The 20,243-nt window shown below is 46.4% G+C and overlaps 1 protein-coding gene across 1 annotated transcript in view; it reads right to left on the minus strand.

The window, feature by feature from the left end:
* The window catches only part of LOC139241858 (complement factor B-like), a gene marked incomplete at its 3' end in the record, with an annotated part of 59,596 nt that extends 46,685 nt beyond the window's left edge, over positions 1 to 12,911 (minus strand). The window contains exons 1-2 of the mRNA XM_070870099.1: positions 12,761 to 12,911; positions 3,750 to 3,850 (exon numbers count right to left, since the gene is read on the minus strand). Of these exons, the coding sequence (XP_070726200.1) occupies positions 3,750 to 3,850; positions 12,761 to 12,911 (252 nt within the window). The remainder of the gene's footprint in view (positions 1 to 3,749; positions 3,851 to 12,760) is intronic.
* Between the last annotated feature and the right edge of the window lie 7,332 nt (positions 12,912 to 20,243).

Raw genomic sequence — 20,243 nt, forward strand, 5'->3', positions numbered from 1 at the left:
CATACTGTCGAAGTTACCTTTCCTTAAGTTCAGGACCCTAAGTTTCCGAATTAACTGTGTCACTCTCCATCTTAATAAAGAATTCTACCATATTATGGTCACTCTTCCCCAAGGGGCCTCGCACAACAAGATTGCTAATTAGTCCCTTCTCATTACACATCACCCAGTCTAGGATGGCCAGCTCTCTAGTTGGTTCCTCAACATGTTGGTCTAGAATACCATCCCTAACACACTCCAGGAAATCCTCCTCCACCGCATTGCTACCAGTTTGGTTAGCCCAATCAATATGCAGATTAAAGTCGCCCATGATAACTGCTGTATCTTTATTGTACACGTCCCTTATTTCTTGTTTGATGCTGTCCGTAACCTCACTACTACTGTTTGGTGGTCTGTACACAACTCCCACTAGCGTTCTCTGCCCTTTGGAATTCCACAGCTCCACCATACCGATTCCACATCACCCAGGCTAATGTCCCTCCTTGCAATTGCATTAGTTTCCTCTTTAACCAACAACACCACCCCGTCTCCTTTTCCTTTCTGTCTATCCTTCCTAAATGCTGAAGACCCTTGGATGTTGAGTTCCCAGCCTTGGTCACCCTGGAGCCATGTCTCCGTGATGCCAATTACATCTGCGCAGTTAATTCGTCCACCTTATTCTGAATACTCCTCACATTGAGGCACAGAGCCTTCAGGCTTGTCTTTTTAACACACTTTGCCCCTTTAGAATTTTGCTGTAATGTGGCCCTTTTTGTTTTTTGCCTTAGGTTTCTCTGCCCTCCACTTTTACTATTCTACTTTCTATCTTTTGCTTCTGACTCCATTTTATTTCCCTCTGTCTCCCTGCATAGATTCCCATTCCCCTGCCATATTAGTTTAACTCTCCCCAACAGCACTAGCAAACACTCCCCCTAGGACATTGGTTCCGGTCCTGCCCAGGTGCAGACCGTCCGGTTTGTACTGGTCCCACCTCCCCCAGAACCGGTTCCAATGTCCCAGGAATTTGAATCCCTCCCTGCTGCACCACTCCTCAAGCCACGTATTCATCTGAGCTATCCTGCAATTCCTACTCTGACTAGCACGTGGCACTGATAGCAATCCTGAGATTGCTACTTTTGAGGTCCTACTTTTAAATTTAGCTCCTAGCTCCCTAAATTCGTCTCGTAGGACCTCATCCCGTTTTTTTTACCTATATCGTTGGTACCTATATGCACCACGACAACTGGCTGTTCACCCTCCCTTTTCAGAATGTCCTGCACCTGCTCCGAGACATCCTTGACCCTTGCACCAGGGAGGCAACATACCATCCTGGAGTCTCGGTTGCGGCCGCAGAAATGCCTATCTATTCCCCTTACAATGAAATCCCCCATCACTATCGCTCTCCCACTCTTTTTCCTGCCCTTCTGTGCAGCAGAGCCAGCCATTCTTGGTACGTGAGCCGAGGTGTGTGCGTGTTACCAAGGTACATTGAGCATGGGGAGCCCTATCGTGTCCTCGCCTACACTCATCACACTCATACTTCATAGAGGAAATCACGGGACAATGAAGTGGAAGCATAGCTGATTTATTTTCCTATTTCACGATGAAAGGACACCAAGGCCAGTTGTAGCAGCCCCAGTGTCTGTTTGGCTGAGTTTAGCTATTGAACCTGAGACCATATCTACTTTCATCTCTCAACTGCTTACAAATAGGGTCATGCCACCCAATACTTGGCACTGCCAAGGAAAGTCAGAGTACTTTCCGTGAAATAATAATATCTATCAGAAATGTGGCTGGGATTTCAAAAAGGATAAAATGTGGAACAATGAGCTCAATTTTCCTGGGTCATTTGCGCCGTTTTTCCTGGAGTATTTATTTTTTTCAAAATTTCCCCTTGCAATCTTCACTGGCGTTACTGAGTTAGTTACAATTTTTCTAGGCGAGTTCTTTTTGATGTAATAAGGGGCGTTCCCTCATGTCTGCGCTGGTTTTCGTAGTTTAGCCAAAAATGTTTCCTCCTTGTTCGGCGTATCTGGCCACTCCCGTAAAACCTTCTGGTGAGTTAGCAGAAAGCAGCGCACAGTGATAAATCGGCACTGAAAGACGCCATTGTTTTTAATCGCAGATTTTGGAAGGAGTCAAGAACACTGTAGAAATCAATAATAAAGTTCAACTTTTTTTTACCTGCCAACGTAGTAAATGGAAGTTTTTGGAATTTCAGAAGATTTCATTTTTTTTCTTACTCACACGCCATCACCGAACGTCTTCAAGCAGGGCTGGACAGTCGTAGCTTTGGCCGGCAGAATTGGCCCCGCACCCGGACACAGGGGCTTGGGGCTCGGCTGGAAAACAAGCCCGGGGGGGAGAGGGACGTGCCGACCGATCAGAAGGCTTATGCACTGAGCCCGGGGAGCGAGGTGTCGATCGGAAGGCTTCTGAAGACTACAATGTCTCTGGGGGAGGAGTGGGGGTAGGGGTGGGGAGAGAGAATAGGAGAAGTCACAAGACTGCAATTAGTTGGGGGCGGGGGGCGGGGGGGGGAAGAGAAGAAGTTTTAATAATCGAACAAATAATGGAAATTATTCAGTTTTAATGTAAAATATATTTTATTCCAAAGTTTAACAAACAGTTTGTACTTAATTTAACTTTAATAAAATTATTCTTGTATCAAACTTTAAAGTGTTCAGTTCCGATCACTCACAAACTTTAAGATCACTTAAAAACTTTAAGATCACTTACTAATAAGCGTGTAAATTTACAAAACTTGCACAAAACTTTTAATTTGAGAACAACAGTAACAATAATAACAACAACAACAATAGCAGCAAAGAAAGGCTGCACCCATCTCTCCTCCGCCTTATTCCACGACTGCCCGCCGCGCTTATTCTTGGTGACTCCACCCCTGCCCGCAGGCAGTGGAGCGGTGTTCCTGGGGTTGGTACCAAGCTTATTCTTTCTGACATCTCGGGTAGTGCGCACCTGTTGAGGCGGGTTGTGGGGGGCGGGGGGAAGGTGGCGGCAGGCAGCAATGTGGAGGGCCCGGCTTGGGCCTCTTCAGAGGCTGGCCTGGGGATTGGAGTGGGAGTGGCAGTTGATTCTGTCAATGGGCGCTGGGTCTGGGCGTGTTCCCTTATTGCAGCAGCTAACTCCAACATGCCGTCCCTCATGCGCCCTGACAGTGTCTCAACGATCTGCAACATTCCCTCCCTCATGTTCAGTGACAGTGTTTGCACCATCTCTGACATTCCCTCCCTGATGGTCACGGACGACGCATCTGCTACCTGTGACATTCCCTCCCTCATGGCTACTATTCCCTCACTGATGGTCCTGGATATCTTTCCCATTTCTTGTGTCATTGCTGTTACTTCTCCCGGCAGTCCCGCTACCTGATCACTCACCCCACCGATGGTGTCCAGGAGTGATCAGGTAAGGTCAATGCTCTCTGCACTCAATGACATCATCTGGATCACATCTGTTAGATCCTGCACCTCAGGAGAGCATGGTCGAGCACTCCTTCCACTTCTCCCCACAGGTGTGGTTCGCACCCCACCACTGGGACCCGCAGCCTGGGACGGTGGGGCCCTGGGTGTGCCCTGCTGCACCACACCACTGGGACCCACAGCTTCAAACATTTGGAAACCATGGAATGTCCAACCACCATTCAAACCACTAGTCACGGAAGGGGCTGGCACTGCAATGAGCGGCAGCTCCTCCAAAGTCAGTAAAACAGTGGGGGCTTCATTCCCCCCCCGCCCCTTCCCCCTCCCCCTCACCCCATGTTCTTGGTCTGGAGGGTTGGATTCGAAGATATAATCCTGTTCAGGTTGGTCCTCGTCTGAATTTTCTTCTACATCGTCAGGGTCAGCCTCAAGTTCTGCAAAATATAACAAAACACAGACAAATGGTTAGCAGCAGAGGAGGGGGCAGGGTGGGTGGCATGAGGAGGCTCACACAGCGCAGGCAGCAGGCTGATTTGATGAATGATAGCACATTGCATCAACCGAAGCGTAGCTGACGGAGACATCCCCAGGAACCGAAGCATAGCTAGCCCACGCAGTACTCAACATTTAGCAAAGCCAGACTGTGGCATTTGCAGGACTTACCCTCTCCCTCGAGTGTGGGCCCAGCTTGTGCAGTGGTGGTTGCTTTTCCCCAGGCTGGTCCCATCAAAGCAGCGACCCTCTTTTCCAAGGGTGTCAGTGGCTGCAGGTTTGCCGGGCCTCCTCCTGTTCGAGTTCTTTCTCGTTTGTTGTGTGCTACTTTGCTCTGCAAAGATGAAAATGCAACTTTTTAGAGAGGGTGGCTTTCTGCTGGGTGGGACATATACAGCTGGTCACATTTACAATTGTAATTGCATTGAATAAATGAAAATATTACTTACACTAACTACTTGACCAAGGTCCTGCCATTACTTTTTGCACTGGCCTCCAGACCTCGGGGTGGTCACCATTGCACAGTAATCTTCTGCAAGTTGGTTCCTTCATTTCTTTGGGTGGAACTTTTGTGTGACCTCTGCTGGTGTCCAGCTCCTGCCATCTGTTCTCAATCACAGTAACTAGTGCCTCCAACTTCACCCTGCAAGAAATTCTTGGTCCTTGCACCCCGTTTCATCTTGTACTGCTGCAGCCCCGATTTTTCCAATGCTCTCACACAGCACTCCTTCTCACACACACACAACTGGCTCTTTAAAAATGGCCGATTGCCAACCTGGAGCTGAACTGCGCATGCGCATCCGTTGAAATAACATCAAAAACGTCACTTTTTTTGTCCCGCATGCGCAGAGGGTGCGGGCATCGTTTTTTTGGCGCAGACAGCAGGCCCCACCCCTCAAGGCGGCTGGACACGAGGCATGGTGCCAAATTTGAATTATCGATCGGGGAAACTTTGGCAAAATATTTCTGGCACATTTCTGGTCTAGAAAAAAACGGGAGTAACTCTGGCAATACACCAGAAAACGGGCTCGGGGAAAACTGAGCCCACTATCTTTTGCAGCAGATCGTGCTCATCGAGGCAAGATCATAAAGTGACACAGCACAAAAAGAGGCCGTTTGACCCATCGTGGTATGTCAGTTCTTTTCAAATGCCATCCAATTAGTCCCATTTCACTTCCCTTGTCCCATAGCCCTGCAGCTTTCCCCCTTCAAGTATTTATTCATTCCGCTTTGAAAGTTACTATTGAATCTGCTTCCACCACCCTTTCAGACAGTGCATCGAGATTGCAGCCTTAAAACCATTCTCCTCATCTCGCCTCTGGTTCTTTTGCCAATCACCATAAATCTGTGTCCTCTGTTTACCGATCCACCTGCCACCGGAAAGAGTTTCTCCTTATTTACTCTCTCAAAACCTGTCCTGAGTTTGAACACCTCAATTAAATCTTCCCTTAACCTTCTCTGCTCTAACAAGAACAGCCCCAGCTTCTCCAGTCTCTCCACTTAACTAAAGTCCCACAACCCTGGTACCATTCTAATAAATCTCCTCTGCACCCTCTCTAAGGCCCTGACATCCTTCCTAAAGTGTGGTGCCCAGAATCGGCCACAATACTCCAGCTGGGGCCGAGCCAGTATTTAATAAAGGTTTAGCATAACTTCCTTGCTTTTGCACTCCATTCCTCGGTTCACAAAGCCAAGGGATCCCATATGCTTCTTAACAGCCTTCTCCCCTTCTCCTGCCGCCTTCAAAGACTAATTTTACCAAAATATTTCCAGAGTTCGGAAGCACCTGAGGATTACATTTCAAAACAAGAGCTGGGTGTATCCCCAGGTCTCTCTGTTCCTACATCCCTTTTAAAATTGAACCATAGTGTCAGCTGTGGCTCAGTGGGTAGCACTCTCGCCTCGGAGTCAGAAGGTTGTGGGTCCAAGTTCCACTCCAGGGTCTCGAGCACAAAAAGTCTAGGCTGACGCTCCAATGCAGTGCTGAGGGAGCACTACACTGTTGGAGGTGCCGTCTTTCAGATGAGATATTAAACCGAGGCACCGTCTGCTCTCTCTGGTGGACGTAAAAGATCCTATGCCACTGTTTTGAAGAACAGCAGGGAGTTCTCCCCGGTGTCCTGGCCAATATTTATCCCTCAATCAACATCACTAAAACAGATTATCTGATCATTACCATCATCATCATCATAGGCAGTTCCTCGAATCAAGGATGATTTGCTTCCACATCAAAAAGTTCACAGGTGTTTTAATGAAGGACCTAAAATTCCCGATCCTGAACTAAATCTTGAAGGGTGGAAGATGCCTGTGCGTGGAATTTTTTAACGTGTGGTGACCATTGCAAACCAGCCACCACACGGGCTTGATCATTATCACATTGCTGTGTGTGGGAGCTGACTGTGTGCAAATTGGCTGCCGCATTACCCACATTACGACAGTGACTACACTCCAAAAGTACTTCAAGCGCTTTCAGACATCCGGTGGTCGTGAAAGGCGCTTTATAAATGCAAGTCTTTCTTTTCTTTCATTTAGTTTATATTGCCTCTCCTCATTCCTCCTACCAAAATGTATCACTTCACATTTCTTTGCACTAAATGGCATCTGCCATTCCATCACTCTGTCTATATCCTCTTGTTACTATCCCCATTGTTTGCTACATTTCTGTGTCATCTGCAAACTTTGAGATTATGCCCTGTTTGCCCAACTCAAGTCATTAATATGCATCAAAAAGAGCAGTCGTTCCAATACCGGCCCCTGGGGAACACCATTGTAAACATCCCTCCAGTCTGAAAAACAACCGTTCACCACTACTCTCTGCTGTCTGTCCCTTAGCCAATTTAGTGCACCATGCTGCCACTGTCCCTTTAATCCCACGGGCTTCAATTTTGCTAACCAGTCTATTATGTGGCACTTTATCAAATGCCTCTTGAAAGTCCCTATACACAACATGAACCTTCTCTGTTACTTCATCAAAGAATCAAGTGCGTCAAATGCAGTTTGCCTTTAACATAATGTTGGTAATTTATTAACCCAGATTTTTCCAAGCGACAATCAATTTTGTCTCAGATAAATGTCTCTAAAAGTTTCCTCACTGCTGACATTAGGCTGACTGGCCTGTAGTTGCTGGGTTTATCCCCCACCCCTCCCATTTCTAAACAGGGGTGAACATTTGCAATGCTCCAGTCCTCTGGCACCACTCCCATATTGAAGGAGGATTGGAAGATTGTGGCCAGAGCCTCTGATATCTCCACCCTTCCCTCAGCAACCTTGGATGCATCCCGGGTGACTTTTCTACTTTCAGCACGGCCAACCTTTTAAATAGCTCCTCTTTATCTATTTTTATCCTATCCAATTTCTCTACTACCTCCTCCTTTACTGTGACATTGGTAGTATCTTCTTTAGTGAACACAGCTGCAAAGTACTCAGTACCTCATACCTTCTGCCTCCCTCCACCATATATCTCCTTTTTGGTCCCTAATCAGCCCCACCCTTCCTTTACCCTTTTGCTAGTTATATGTTTATAAAAGACTTTTATGGTGCTCATACACTCTCCTTGCCCCTCTTATTTCACTTGTCCTCTGTACTTTCTGTATTCAGCTTGGTTCTCTACTGTATTATTAACCGTTTTATCTGCCAATCTTTGATTCCAATCCACCTGTGCTGGATCCCCTTTCAACTCACTGAAGTCAGCTCTCTTCCAGTTGAGTATTTTCCAGTTTGATTTTTCCTTCTCTTTTTCCATAACAAGTCTAAACCTAATGATATTGTGATCGCTGTTTCCCAAATGCTCCCCCACTGAAACATGCCCCACTTCATTCTCCAGAATCCAGAATTGCTTCCTTTCTTGTTGTGCTGGAAACGTACTGATGAAGAAAGTTCTCTTGTACACATTTCATGAATTCCTCTCTCTCTTTGCCCTTAACACTGTTATTTTCCCAGTCTGTATTAGGATAATTGAAGTCCCTCATTATCACTATTCTTATAGTTCTTGCAACTTTCTGAAATTTGCCTGCCTATCTCCTTCGCACTATTTGGTGGCCTATTGTATACACTCAGCACCGTAATAGCTTCTTTATTATTCCTTAATTCTAACCAAATAGATTCTGTCTTTGAACCCTCAAGTACATCATCCCCCTCCAGTGCTAGATCAGTGGGCTGCATTTTCCTAGGTCTCATCACATGGTGCGGGGGGGACGGCAGGGAAACCGGAAGTTTGGGTTTCCCAGCACGCTACGGGGAACTTCACAGCGTGCGTGCGACGGAAAGGGCTGGCTTCCAGCCGTGCGGGGAACCCAGACCAGGAGGCCACAGGACTAGGTAGGTGGGGGAAGGTCCAATCCCCCAGGGCTGAGTCGCGATTCCCGCGAGGCAGAAGAACATAAGAAGTAGGAGCAGGAGTTCGCCATTTGGCCCCTCGAGCCTGCTCCGCCATTCAATAAGATCATGGCTGATCTGATCTTGGCCTCAGCTCCACTTCCCTGCCCGCTCCCCATAACCCTCGACTCCCTTATTGTTCAAAAATCTGACTATCTCAGCCTTAAATATATTCAATGACCCAGCTTCCACAGCTCTCTAGGGTAGAGAATTCCACAGATTCATGACCCTCAGAGAAGAAATTCCTCCTCATTTCCATTTTAAATGGGCAACCCCTTATTCTAATATAGAAACATAGAAAATTGGTGCAGGAGTAGGCCATTCGGCACTTCAAGCCTGCACCACCATTCAATGAGTTCATGGCTGAACATGCAACTTCAGTACCTCATTCCTGCTTTCTCGCCATACCCCTTGATCCCCCTAGTAGTAAGGACTACATCTAACTCCTTTTTGAATATATTTAGTGAATTGGCCTCAACAACTTTCTGTGGTAGATAATTCCACAGGTTTACCACTCTCTGGGTGAAGAAGTTTCTTCTCATCTCGGTCCTAAATGGTTTACCCCTTATCCTTAGACCGTGACCCCTGGTTCTGGACTTCCCCAACATTAATAAGAACATAAGAACATATGAATTAGGAACAGGAGTAGGCCATCTAACCCCTCGAGCCTGCTCCGCCATTCAACAAGATCACGGCTGATCTGGCCGTGGACTCAGCTCCACTTACCCGCCCGCTCCCCATAACCCTTAATTCCCTTATTGATTAAAAATCTATCTATCTGTGATTTGAATACATTCAATGAGCTAGCCTCAACTGCTTCCTTGGGCAGAGAATTCCACAGATTCACAACCCTCTGGGAGAAGAAATTCCTTCTCAACTCGGTTTTAAATTGGCTCCCCCGTATTTTGAGGCTGTGCCCCCTAGTTCTAGTCTCCCCGACCTCTCTGCCTCTATCCTGTCTATCCCCTTCATTATTTTAAATGTTTCTATAAGATCACCCCTCATCCTTCTGAACTCCAACGAGTAAAGACCCAGTCTCCTCAATCTATCGTCATAAGGTAACCCCCTCATCTCCGGAATCAGCCTAGTGAATCGTCTCTGTACCCCTTCCAAAGCTAGTATATCCTTCCTTAAGTAAGGTGACCAAAACTCCACACAGTACTCCAGGTGTGGCCTCACCAATACCCTATACAGTTGCAGCAGGACCTCCCTGCTTTTGTACTCCATCTCTCTCGCAATGAAGGCCAACATTCCATTCGCCTTCCTGATTCTGAAACTATGCCCCCTAGTTCTAGATACCCCCACGAGGGGAAACATCCTCTCTACATCTATCCTATCAAGCCCCCTCAGAATCTTATATGTTTCAATAAGATCACCTCTCATTCTTCTAAACTCCAATGAGTATAGGCCCAACCTGCTCAACCTTTCTTCATAAGACAACCCCTTCATCTCCAGAATCAACCTAGTGATCTGATCCCTGTCCCCGGGGGTCCGATCCCTGACCCTGGGGACAGGGCAGGCTGATGGTGGGGGAGCTTGTGGGGCTGGGAGGATACATTCCTGCTCCTCCCGGCCCACAAGGATTGTCCCCAAGGCTGAGGCAGCCTCTGGCAATCCCGAACCCCGGGACCCCAGGGGTGCCTGCAATAATACCAGGTTAAAGTAGAGGCTTCAGCCTGGTTATAATATTTAAATCTCCAACCTGCATCCTGGCAGCCCGCCCCCCGCCCACCTGAGTGGATGTTGAAAGTAGGCGGGTTTTACATAATTAAAATTTTCACTTCCCCCACACCTCCAACCCACCCGTTCTTACCCGTGAACATTCCAGCCAGTATCTTTGATCAATGCTGCCACCTTCCTCCTTGTTTTTCCCTTCGCTATCTTCCCTGAATACCCGGTAGCCAGTAGTATTACGTTCCCAATCCACCCCTTGTTTGAACTCGGTTTCCTTCAATGTCAGCATATCATAATACCATTGTGGCAATTTTTACCTGCAGCTCATCAACTGTAATGTATGCCCCTGTGAGTATGCTCACAGGTTTGTGAAGTTGTTGAGTTGGGAGTGGCTTAGCCAGTCACGTGATGTTCACAAGACTCAATAAAACTCCAGCCAGTTGGATTCGGGGGGTCCACAATGAGGCAGGTGGTTGTGAGCCTGGTGGATGAACTGGTAATGTGTAGTGTAATTGTTAAACCTTTTCTAATCAACCAACTTGCTCTTAATAGCACGGTGTTGCTATGAATTCTTAAGCAAAGAACCCATGAAGCAAATACATTATGGTGGGCATTAAAGCACACGCACTCCAAACCCATCCTAGTCATTTCCCCCTTGTCTGATCCCTCCCATTTCTGAACTACTCTTTATTCTAATGCTGTTTGTCTCTCCCAGTACGCTGTGCATCTTGTTTCTCCTCTCTAATGCTGCAGCATGGAGCTGCCCCCCCCTGCCAAAATAGTTTAAAGGCGAGTGATGTCCGTGCTCATGAATGAAACACTTTCCCATTCGGGGAACTCCGTGTTAGCAGTAAGCACTCCAGGTCAGGTTTAACATAAAAGCAAAATACTGCGGATGCTGGAATCTGGAATAAAAACAGAAAATGCTGGAAATCTCAGCGGGTCAGGCAGCATCTGTGGAGAGGAAGCAGAGTTAACGTTTCGGGTCGATGACCCTTCGTCAGAACCGGAGAGTGTTCGGAAAGAACAGATTCTTAACAAGCACTGAAAGGAGGAGGGGAACAAAAGGGAAGGTCTGTGATAGGGTGGAAGACAGGAGAGATTAGAGAGACAAAAGAGATGATGGCCCAAATTCAAATGGTAATACCAGGAGTTAGAGAAACATTAGTCAAGATAGAGTGTGAATGGTGGGAAATGACCAACTGCCATTAGAGACAAGGAGAAAAAAAGAAACCCGCTCGGAGGGTAGGGTGGGGTGGGGGGGTGGGGAACAGGAGGCGGGAGGCAAAGATTGGCAGCGGTTAGGCTTTGAAATTGTTGAACTCGATGTTGAGTCCAGAAGGCTGTAAAGTGTCTAAACGAACGATGAGGTGCTGTTCCTTGAGCTTGCATTGAGCATAGCTAGATAGAGAGTAAAACGCCTTCCATCTTGCTCGACAAATATGCCTCAGCACCAACCTCAGGAGCACCCCCTACTGCACCAGTGTGGTATTTTCCATTTCCCACTGCAGCCAGCTTTGGCCTGTTTCAGTGAGATTGCCACTGTAAGGCTAGTTTTGTATTGTGGGCATACACCAGTTGAGAATGGATTGAGACTGCCCAAAACTCATATCGTGTAAGACCTCTGCAAGTATTTGAATCCAGGACCCAGGGTTACAAGGACAGTGTGCAGTACACTACCCAGTTCCCTGGGGGATAAAAGCTGTTATACCAAATTTAAAAATTGATCACAAACGGTTAGTACTATTAAAATAGTAGGTTTGAAATTTGCATATAATTTATCCTTCTGAAATTCAAGTTGTATTAGTGTCTGATGGACACGTGATTGAATAAAGGAAGGCTCAGCTATAAGAGAGACTCAAAGAGCCATACACAACACGTCAAACTCAGGAACCAGACTGATTTATATGATCCAAAACTGTGAAACTCCATATCTGTCGCCATATACTCTTCCTCCTACAACTATTTTATATATAACTTTAATCAAGTGTCCCCTTTTGGTAAGAACACTAGAACCCACAAATTTCTAAATAAAACTTTAAAGGAAACTTAGCTAAAATTAAAATTTGGTTGCCGGGGTGATGATGCACTCCAGTCCCTCCAGCGCCCACCTCTCGCGGAAGGTCATGAGCGTACCAGTGGACACTGCGTGCTCCATCTCCAGGGACATCCTGGTGCGCACGTAGCCATGGAAGAGTGGCAGGCAGTCGGGCTGAACGACCCCCTCGACCGCTCACTGCCTGGACTGGTTAATGGCAACTTTGGCCAAGCCCAGGAGCAGTCCCACGAGGAGACCCTCCGACTTGCCCGCTTCCCTCTGCACCGATCAATGCAAATTAATGCAAGCACGTGTAAAGTACTGAGGCTTATAAGCGTAGAAGTCATTATTGGTGATATTAGTGAACAATGAGCATGCTCTCCTGTCTCTTGGGAATGGCAAGCTCCAGGTATGTTTGTACCATAGAGGGGCACCTGCTTTTTATGGATATGGGTATTGCCCATTCCTAGCTGCCCTTGAGAAGGGAGTGGTGAGCCTTCATCCTGAACCGCTGCAGTCTGTGAGGTGAAGGTACTCCCACGATGCTGTTAGACAGGGAGTTCCAGGATTGTATCCATAGTTGGACGAAGGCTGTAATGAGGTCTGGAGTCCAGTGGTCCGGGCAGAACCCAAACTGAGCATTGGTGCACAGGTTATTGGTGAGTAAGTGTTGCTAGATAGTGCTATTGTCTCCTTCCATCACTTCGCTGATGGGGCAGTAATTGGCCAGGTTGGATTTGTCCTGCTTTTTGTGCACAGGACATACCTGGGCAATTGTCCACATTGAAGGGTAGATGCCAGTGTTGTAGCTGCACTGGAACTAAAGGCGTAGCTAGCTCTGGACCACAGGTCTTCAGCATTGCAACAGGAATGTTGTTTGACTCATAGCCTTTGCTGTGTCCAGTACGTTCTGCCATTTCCTGATATCATGTGGCGAGCAGACATCGACGACGAGATTCAACACCGCCTCCAGTGCGCCAGTGCAGCCTTCGGCCGCCTGAGGAAAAGAGTGTTTGAAGATCAGGCCTTCAAATCTGCCACCAAGCACATGGTCTACAGGGCTGTAGTAATACCCGCCCTCCTGTATGGCTCAGAGACGTGGACCATATACAGTAGACACCTCAAGTCGCTGGAGAAATACCACCAACGATGTCTCCGCACGATCCTACAAATCCCCTGGAAGGACAGACGCACCAACGTTAGTGTCCTCGACCAGGCCAACATCCCCAACATTGAAGCACTGACCACACTTGATCAGCTCCGCTGGGCAGGCCACATTGTTTGCATGCCAGACACGAGACTCCCAAAGCAAGCGCTCTACTCGGAACTCCTTCACGGCAAACGAGCCAAAGGTGGGCAGAGGAAACATTACAAGGACACCCTCAAAGCCTCCCTGATAAAGTGCAAGATCCCGACCGACACCTGGGAGTCCCTGGCCAAAGTGGAGGAAGTGCATCCGGGAGGGTGCTGAGCACCTCAAGTCTCATCGTCGAGAGCATGCAGAAATCAAGCGCAGGCAACGGAAAGGGCGTGCGACAAACCAGTCCCACCCACCATTTCCCTCAACAACTATCTGTCCCACCTGTGACAGGGACTGCGGTTTTCGTATTGAACTGTTCAGCAACCTAAGGACTCATTTTTAGAGTGAAAGCAAGTCTTCCTCGATTCCGAGGGACTGCCTATGATGATGATGATGTGGAGTGAATCAAATTGGTTGAAGACTGGCATCTGTGATGGTGGGGACCAATACTGCACTGCCTCCTGCACAGTCTGCCTGCCCGCAATTTGCTGCCCATTCAAATTTCTGTGTATGGGCGGTAGGTACAAAATAAAAGCCAGTGAGCGGCCTGCATTGGACCTCGTCGCTGACTGCACAGCCACACAGCTTAGCGAGAACATTGGTGGGAACCTCAGGAGGAGGCTAAGATCATCGACTCAGCACTTCTGACTGAAGATGGTTGCCAATGCGTTAAGCCTTGTCTTTTGCATTGCTGAAGGTTAAGAGATGAAATGGAGTCCTGGGGTTAATTGTTGGTAACCTGTTAAAGAAGCACAAGCGTACCTATCGAGGAGGCAAAGAGGGTTTTCGGCTTTATCACTAGGAAAATCGTGAACAAAACATAACGCTTTGTACAAGGGCTAGAGGAGTCTTGGATACAACAGTAATTGGAGCTGGATCCAGTTTTAGTCCCACACAGAGTGGGAGATGTTGAGGGTCTGCAGAAGGTGTAAAGATAGGTCGGCAAGAATTGGAGCTATTTTACAGAAATGCAGGTTTGGAGATGGGGGATATAATTGAGATTTTTTAAATGAATAAGTGATTTGTAAATGATGATAATGAAATGGCGGACATGTTGAATAATTACTTTGTTTCAGTATTTACAGCAGAGGAAGAGGACAGCACGCCAGAAATTCCAAGGAAACTAATATTGAATCAAGGACAGGGACTCACCAAAATTTACATAAGCAAAGTAATGAAGAAAGTGTAATAAATCCCCAGGACCAGACGCTTTCCATCCCAGGGTTTTAAAAGAATTTGGTGAGCACATTGCAGATGCCCCAACTATAAAGTTCTCTCGATTCAGGAACCATTCCTTTAGACTGGAAAATTGCACATCACTCCGTTATTTAAGAAAGGTGAGGGAGGGAATTATAGACCAGTTAGGCCAACGTCTGTTGTCGGGAAATTACTAGAGTCTAAAGGATAAGGTTACTGAACACCTTGAAAATTTCCAGTGATCAGAGAGAGCCAGTATGGATTTGTCAAAGGTAGGTCATGCCTGACAAACCTGATTGAATGTTTTGAAGAGGTGACTAAAGTAGTGGACTGGGGAATGCCTATGGATGATGTTTAGATAGACTTTCAGAAGGCATTTGATAAAATCCCTCATAAGAGACTGTTAGCCAAGGTAGAAGCTCATGGAATTGAAGGCTGATGATTGAGCTGGTTAGGAAACTGGCTGAGCGGCAGGAGACAGAGAGTGAGGATAATGGGCACCTACTCTCATTGGCAGGATGACCTACAGGGATCTGTGTTGGGGCCTCAACTATTAGATGGCGGGATAGAGAGCCACATATCCAAGTTTGCCGATGGCACCATTGTTAGCAGTGTAGATGGAAGCATAACATTACAGAGATATTAACAGCTTAAGTGAATTGTGCAAAACTGTGGCAAATGGATTTGAATGTAGGCAAGTGTGAGGCCATCCATTTTGGACCTAAAAAGGATAGATCAGAGTACTTTCTAGGTGGTGAAAAGCTAGAAACAGTGGAGGTCCATAGGTCGTTAAAATGTTATGGGCAGGTACAAAGTAAAATCAAAAAGGCAAATAGAATGCTGGCCTTTGAATCAAGAGGGTTCGAGTACAAAGGGTTAGAAGTTCTGTTACAGCTATACAAAGCCCAGGTTAGACCACAGCAGGAGTACTGTGAGCAGTTCTGGGCACCAAACCTGAAGAGGGATATATTGGCCTCAGAGGCTGTGCAGTGTAGATTTACCAGAATGATACCTGGACTCCAAGGGTAAAATTACCAGGTGAGATTACAGAACCTAGGCTTGTATTCCCTGTAAATTCGAAGGTTAAGAGGTGGTTTGATCGAAGGGGAACTGATAGGGTAGATAGAAACTACTTCCACTGGTTGGGGAGTCCAGGACTAGGGGACGTAGCCTAAAAATTACAGCAAGGCCTTTCAGGAGTGAAGTTAGAAAACACTTGCACACAAACGCTGGTGGAAGTTTGGCACTCTCTTCCGCAATCGGCAGTTGACACGAAGTCAATTGTTTATTTTAAATCTAATATTTGATCAATTTTTGTTAACCAAAGGTCTTCAGGGTTAGGGGGCACAGGGAGTTAGGCCACCGATTAGCCATGATCTCATTGAAAGGCGGAACAGGCTCGAGAGGCTAAGTGGCTTTTTAAAAAAAATATTCGTTCATGGGATGTGGGCATCGCTGGCAAGGCCAGCATTTATTGCCCGTCCCCAATTGCCCTTGAGAAGGTGGTGGTGAGCCGCCTTCTTGAACCGCTGCAGTCCCTGTGGTGAAAGTACTCCCACAGTGCTGTTAGGGAGGGAGTTCCAGGATTTTGACCCAGTGACGATGAAAGAACCACAAAATATTTCCAAGTCAGGCTGGTGTGTGACTTGGAGGTGGTGGTGTTCCCATGCGTCTTCTCCTGTTCCTATGGTTACAGCTTGGTTGGATAGCTTATTTGAAATGGATAAGGGATGGAAGACCAAAGGGCATACGTATGAAATCTGCAGGCCAATAGTTAGGTTGTGTGTCAGTGTTCTCTGCAACTGATTATCAAAACATTTGGTAGCCATGGATGCGCTGCAGTCCTTTAAAAGGGAACTCGACAAGTTCCTGAGAGAAAAGGACATTTCTCTTTATAAGTTGAATAATTTTACATACAGGTACAACGTCCGGAATCCGGAACTCCAAAAACCGGGATTGTCCAAAAATTGGACATTTTGTGCATCGTGGATGGAGTCGTCCGGAATTATTCTCCGAAAATCGGACATTTTGAGGCGATCACGATGACGACATCAGGCAGCGAGGGACGAGGAAACCGGTAAAAAAATGTAGCGCCGGGGGGCCTCGGGAATCGGCGGGCAGCGAAGGGAATCGGCAAGTAGAGGATCGACGGGAATCGGCGAGCAGCGAGGTTGAAATCTGGCACGGATTCGGTCGAGCATTCCGGTTTGCAGACGATTGATTTTCCTGTCTATAATCTGGAAAAGCCCAAAATCCGGCATGGACACGGTCCCAAGGATTACGGATTTTGGATGTTGTACCTGTAATTGGATAAATACCTGAAAAGGAAACATTTTCAGGGCTATGGGGAAAGAGCAGGGGAGTGGGACTGATTAGATAGATCTTTCAAAGAGCCGGCACAGGCAGAGTGGGCCGAAAGGCTTCCTTCCGTACTGTATGATTCGATAGGGTATAGAGAAATTTCCCAGTTTTTCTTGAATTGGCCACTCTTTTCTTGTTGCTCCCAGGAGATGGTGTACTTGGTTGCACCGTGTTTGAATGGGAGGTGGGCTTGATGGTCTTGTTACGCTCTTTTTGTATGCTATTTTAAGAGACGTTAACTCACTAATTTTAATTAGGTTAATATATCCTTTAAATAGTGGACAGAGGGTTGTCATGCAAACATGGTCAGTGTTCATCCACAAATATCACCACCAGTAATTTCGAGGCTTTGATCTTTCTCATCATTAGGTTGTTTGATTGATTTTCTCAGTCTGTCTTTACCCAGGATTACATTACAACTAACACTCAGCCTGTTCTGATATCAGTTACATCGACAGTCTGTGATACACAAGGCATTGGCATGCGTCAGCCATGGCTCAGTGGGTAGCACTCTCGTCTGAGGCAGAAGGTCGTAGGTTCAAGTCCCACTCCAGAGACTGGAGCACAAAATTCTAGGCTGACACCCCAGTGCAGTGCTGAGGGAGTGTTGCACTGTCGGAGGTGCCGTCTTTCGGATGAGGTGTTAAACCGACGCCCTGCTTTCTCAGGTGGATGTAAAAGATCCCATGGCACTATTTCGAAGACGAACAGGGGAGTTATCCCTGGTGTCCTGGCCAATATTTATCCCTCAATAAACATAACAAAAAAACAGATTATCTGGGCATTATCACATTGCTGTGTGTGGGAGCTTGCTGTGCGCAAACTGCCTGTCACATTTCCTACATTACAACAGTGACTACGCTCCAAAAGTACTTCATTAGTTGTAAAGCACTTGGGACGTCCGGTGGTCGTGAAAGACGCTATATAAATGCAAGTCTTTCTTTACCAGACCAGTATGAATAGATCGCAATGCTGTCCTCTCTTGTCAGGAGCAACAACATGACATCAAAATAGACCAAACTCTTCAATGCCCATTGGGGGAGGACTGATGGGCAAGGAAAGATAGGATCACACCCCAACCACAAACTTCTTGGTCAGTCAGATGTCTGACATGCAAAGGATTCCATCGCCATGTTTCAAGAGTCGCCAAGACAAGCTACTGAGAAATGTTTACTTGTTGAATTTCTGTTTTCCACAATAAAGTGCGCCCATTCGCTCCCACTGGAACATGCCCCACTTAACCAAGTATAGGTTTGCAGAGCCGATGCTGCGTGTGCACAGGGGGTACTACTGGAGTTCAACCAGCTAAAACCGTACAGCCTACAAATGCAGAGCACTGTGCACCTGCCGCTGTTTGTCCATCCAGGATCACTCTATCTGCTATGGTAGGGCGTTACAGGGTTATCTAGAGCTGAATGGGACGAATCCCTGCCCCTAGTGACAGGGTAAGCCCTCCAGGTTCCATTAGTGCTGATTAATTACCAGCAGTAATTGATCAGTAGTAGCAGGGCCTATCTAGTTCATATCGTATCACCAATTCTGCCAGAGAGGGTTGGCGTGGTTCTGAACTTTCATTACCACGTGTGTCATCTTGGAGCTATCATGATGCCGAAGAGACCCTGCTTACGGCACAGACCACAAGAAGAATGACTCAACCCAATGGCACCCTCGAAAGGCTAGGTAGCCCCTGTATACCTCTGCCCAGATCACTGCCAACAAAAGAACCTAATCCTGAACAGTGTAACATTACTATCCCCGGCCTCCAACGCAAGCTCGAGGAACAGCACCTCATCTTTTGTTCAGGAACTTTACAGCCTTCTGGACTCAACATCGAGTTCAACAATTTCAGACCTTAACCTCTGCCCCTATTTTGCTCCCTTTCCTCCTTTTTAAACCCCCCGATGTTATGTATTTTTTCTCTCTGTTTCCCATGGCAGCTGGTAAATATTCCACCATTCACATCCTATCTCGACTAATCGTTTTCTAACTTCTGCCATTATCATCTCAAGTTGGCCCATCATCCCTTTTGTCTCTCAAATCTCTCCTGCCTTCCAGTCTATCACAGGCCTTCCCTTTTGTTCTTTCCTCACCTCCCCCTTTCGGTGCTCCTTAAGAATCTGTTTTTTTCAAACACGCGCCAGTTCTGACAAAGGGTCGTCGACATGAAACATTAACTCTATTTCTCTCCACAGATGCTGTCTGACCCGCTGAGATTTCCAGCATTTTCTGTTTTTATTTCAGATTCCAGCAGCTGCAGTATTTAGCTTTAACATTACTATCCCAGTGGGTACAGCCAAGCTACCAGCCCCATTGTATCATGTATGCAAATCTCACAAAGAAAAATCATAAATTAAGAAAAATGCCCAACTGTACCAATTAGTTACATAATAAATGAATAAAAGTATACTGCATCATTTAGGAAATCATGGAAGCACCGTACCACATATTACAGCAGGCAAGACTCCAATACTTATCAAAACCAGAAATGCCATATCCAGTCCAGGCAGCCTGGGCCATCGAAAGGCCGGTTTTAGTTGTAAAGCCATCAGCAGAAAGAAATGTCTAGAATCCGATTTTTGTAATACGACCCGCTGTGTACAGTATCTGCTGGTTAATAATTGCAGTCGGACTGGGCTAGACACAGGTTTTCTGATTAATGCCAGCCATTTTCTGGAATGTTTTATTTGATGTTTGTTTTGTTGTTAAAACGCTAATCATTAATCAATCTGCACAGGGAGAAGGGGGGTGGAACTTGATTAAATGACTTCTGATATCCTCTGCGTGATATATTCTTACGACATCACTAACAAACACACTCTACAAGAGGGCTCCAATATCACATATCTGACTAGATCACATGACCCTTTTTTTATTATACATCAGGAGTTGCATTACCACACCATTACCACTAGGTGGAACATTAGTCCACTAGGTGGAGCTCTCTATTACACTTCTCCCTCCTTACTGAAGAAGTAATCATAACAAAATGATCATCATACGTAACTTGCATGGTTATACACAACAAAAGATATGGACTTATTTTGCCATATTTACAAATCACACTTAACCACTGGTTTTCTGTTCCGAAGAGGATACCTTCGCTCTTGAACAGAACTTTCCAAACTCGCTGTCGAACTTAAGACTAATTCTAGGCTGATCCTGAGGAGTTTTTCTCCAAGGGCAATCCTCGATTTACATTTGGACTCTCTACGACGTCAGATTGTTTGTCTGCCTGAGTCACACTCAGACTTTCTCTTGGATTTGTTTCTACTACATCTGATGTAGGATTTGCTACTGGTACTCTACTTGTAACAAGACTATCTGACTCATCAGAAATAATTGAATCATTCCAACTTTCAATTCCTTTCATATCTGTAGGTAAAATATCAAT

Source organism: Pristiophorus japonicus, unplaced genomic scaffold (assembly GCF_044704955.1).
Source record: "Pristiophorus japonicus isolate sPriJap1 unplaced genomic scaffold, sPriJap1.hap1 HAP1_SCAFFOLD_1139, whole genome shotgun sequence".
Classification (NCBI taxonomy): domain Eukaryota; kingdom Metazoa; phylum Chordata; class Chondrichthyes; family Pristiophoridae; genus Pristiophorus; species Pristiophorus japonicus.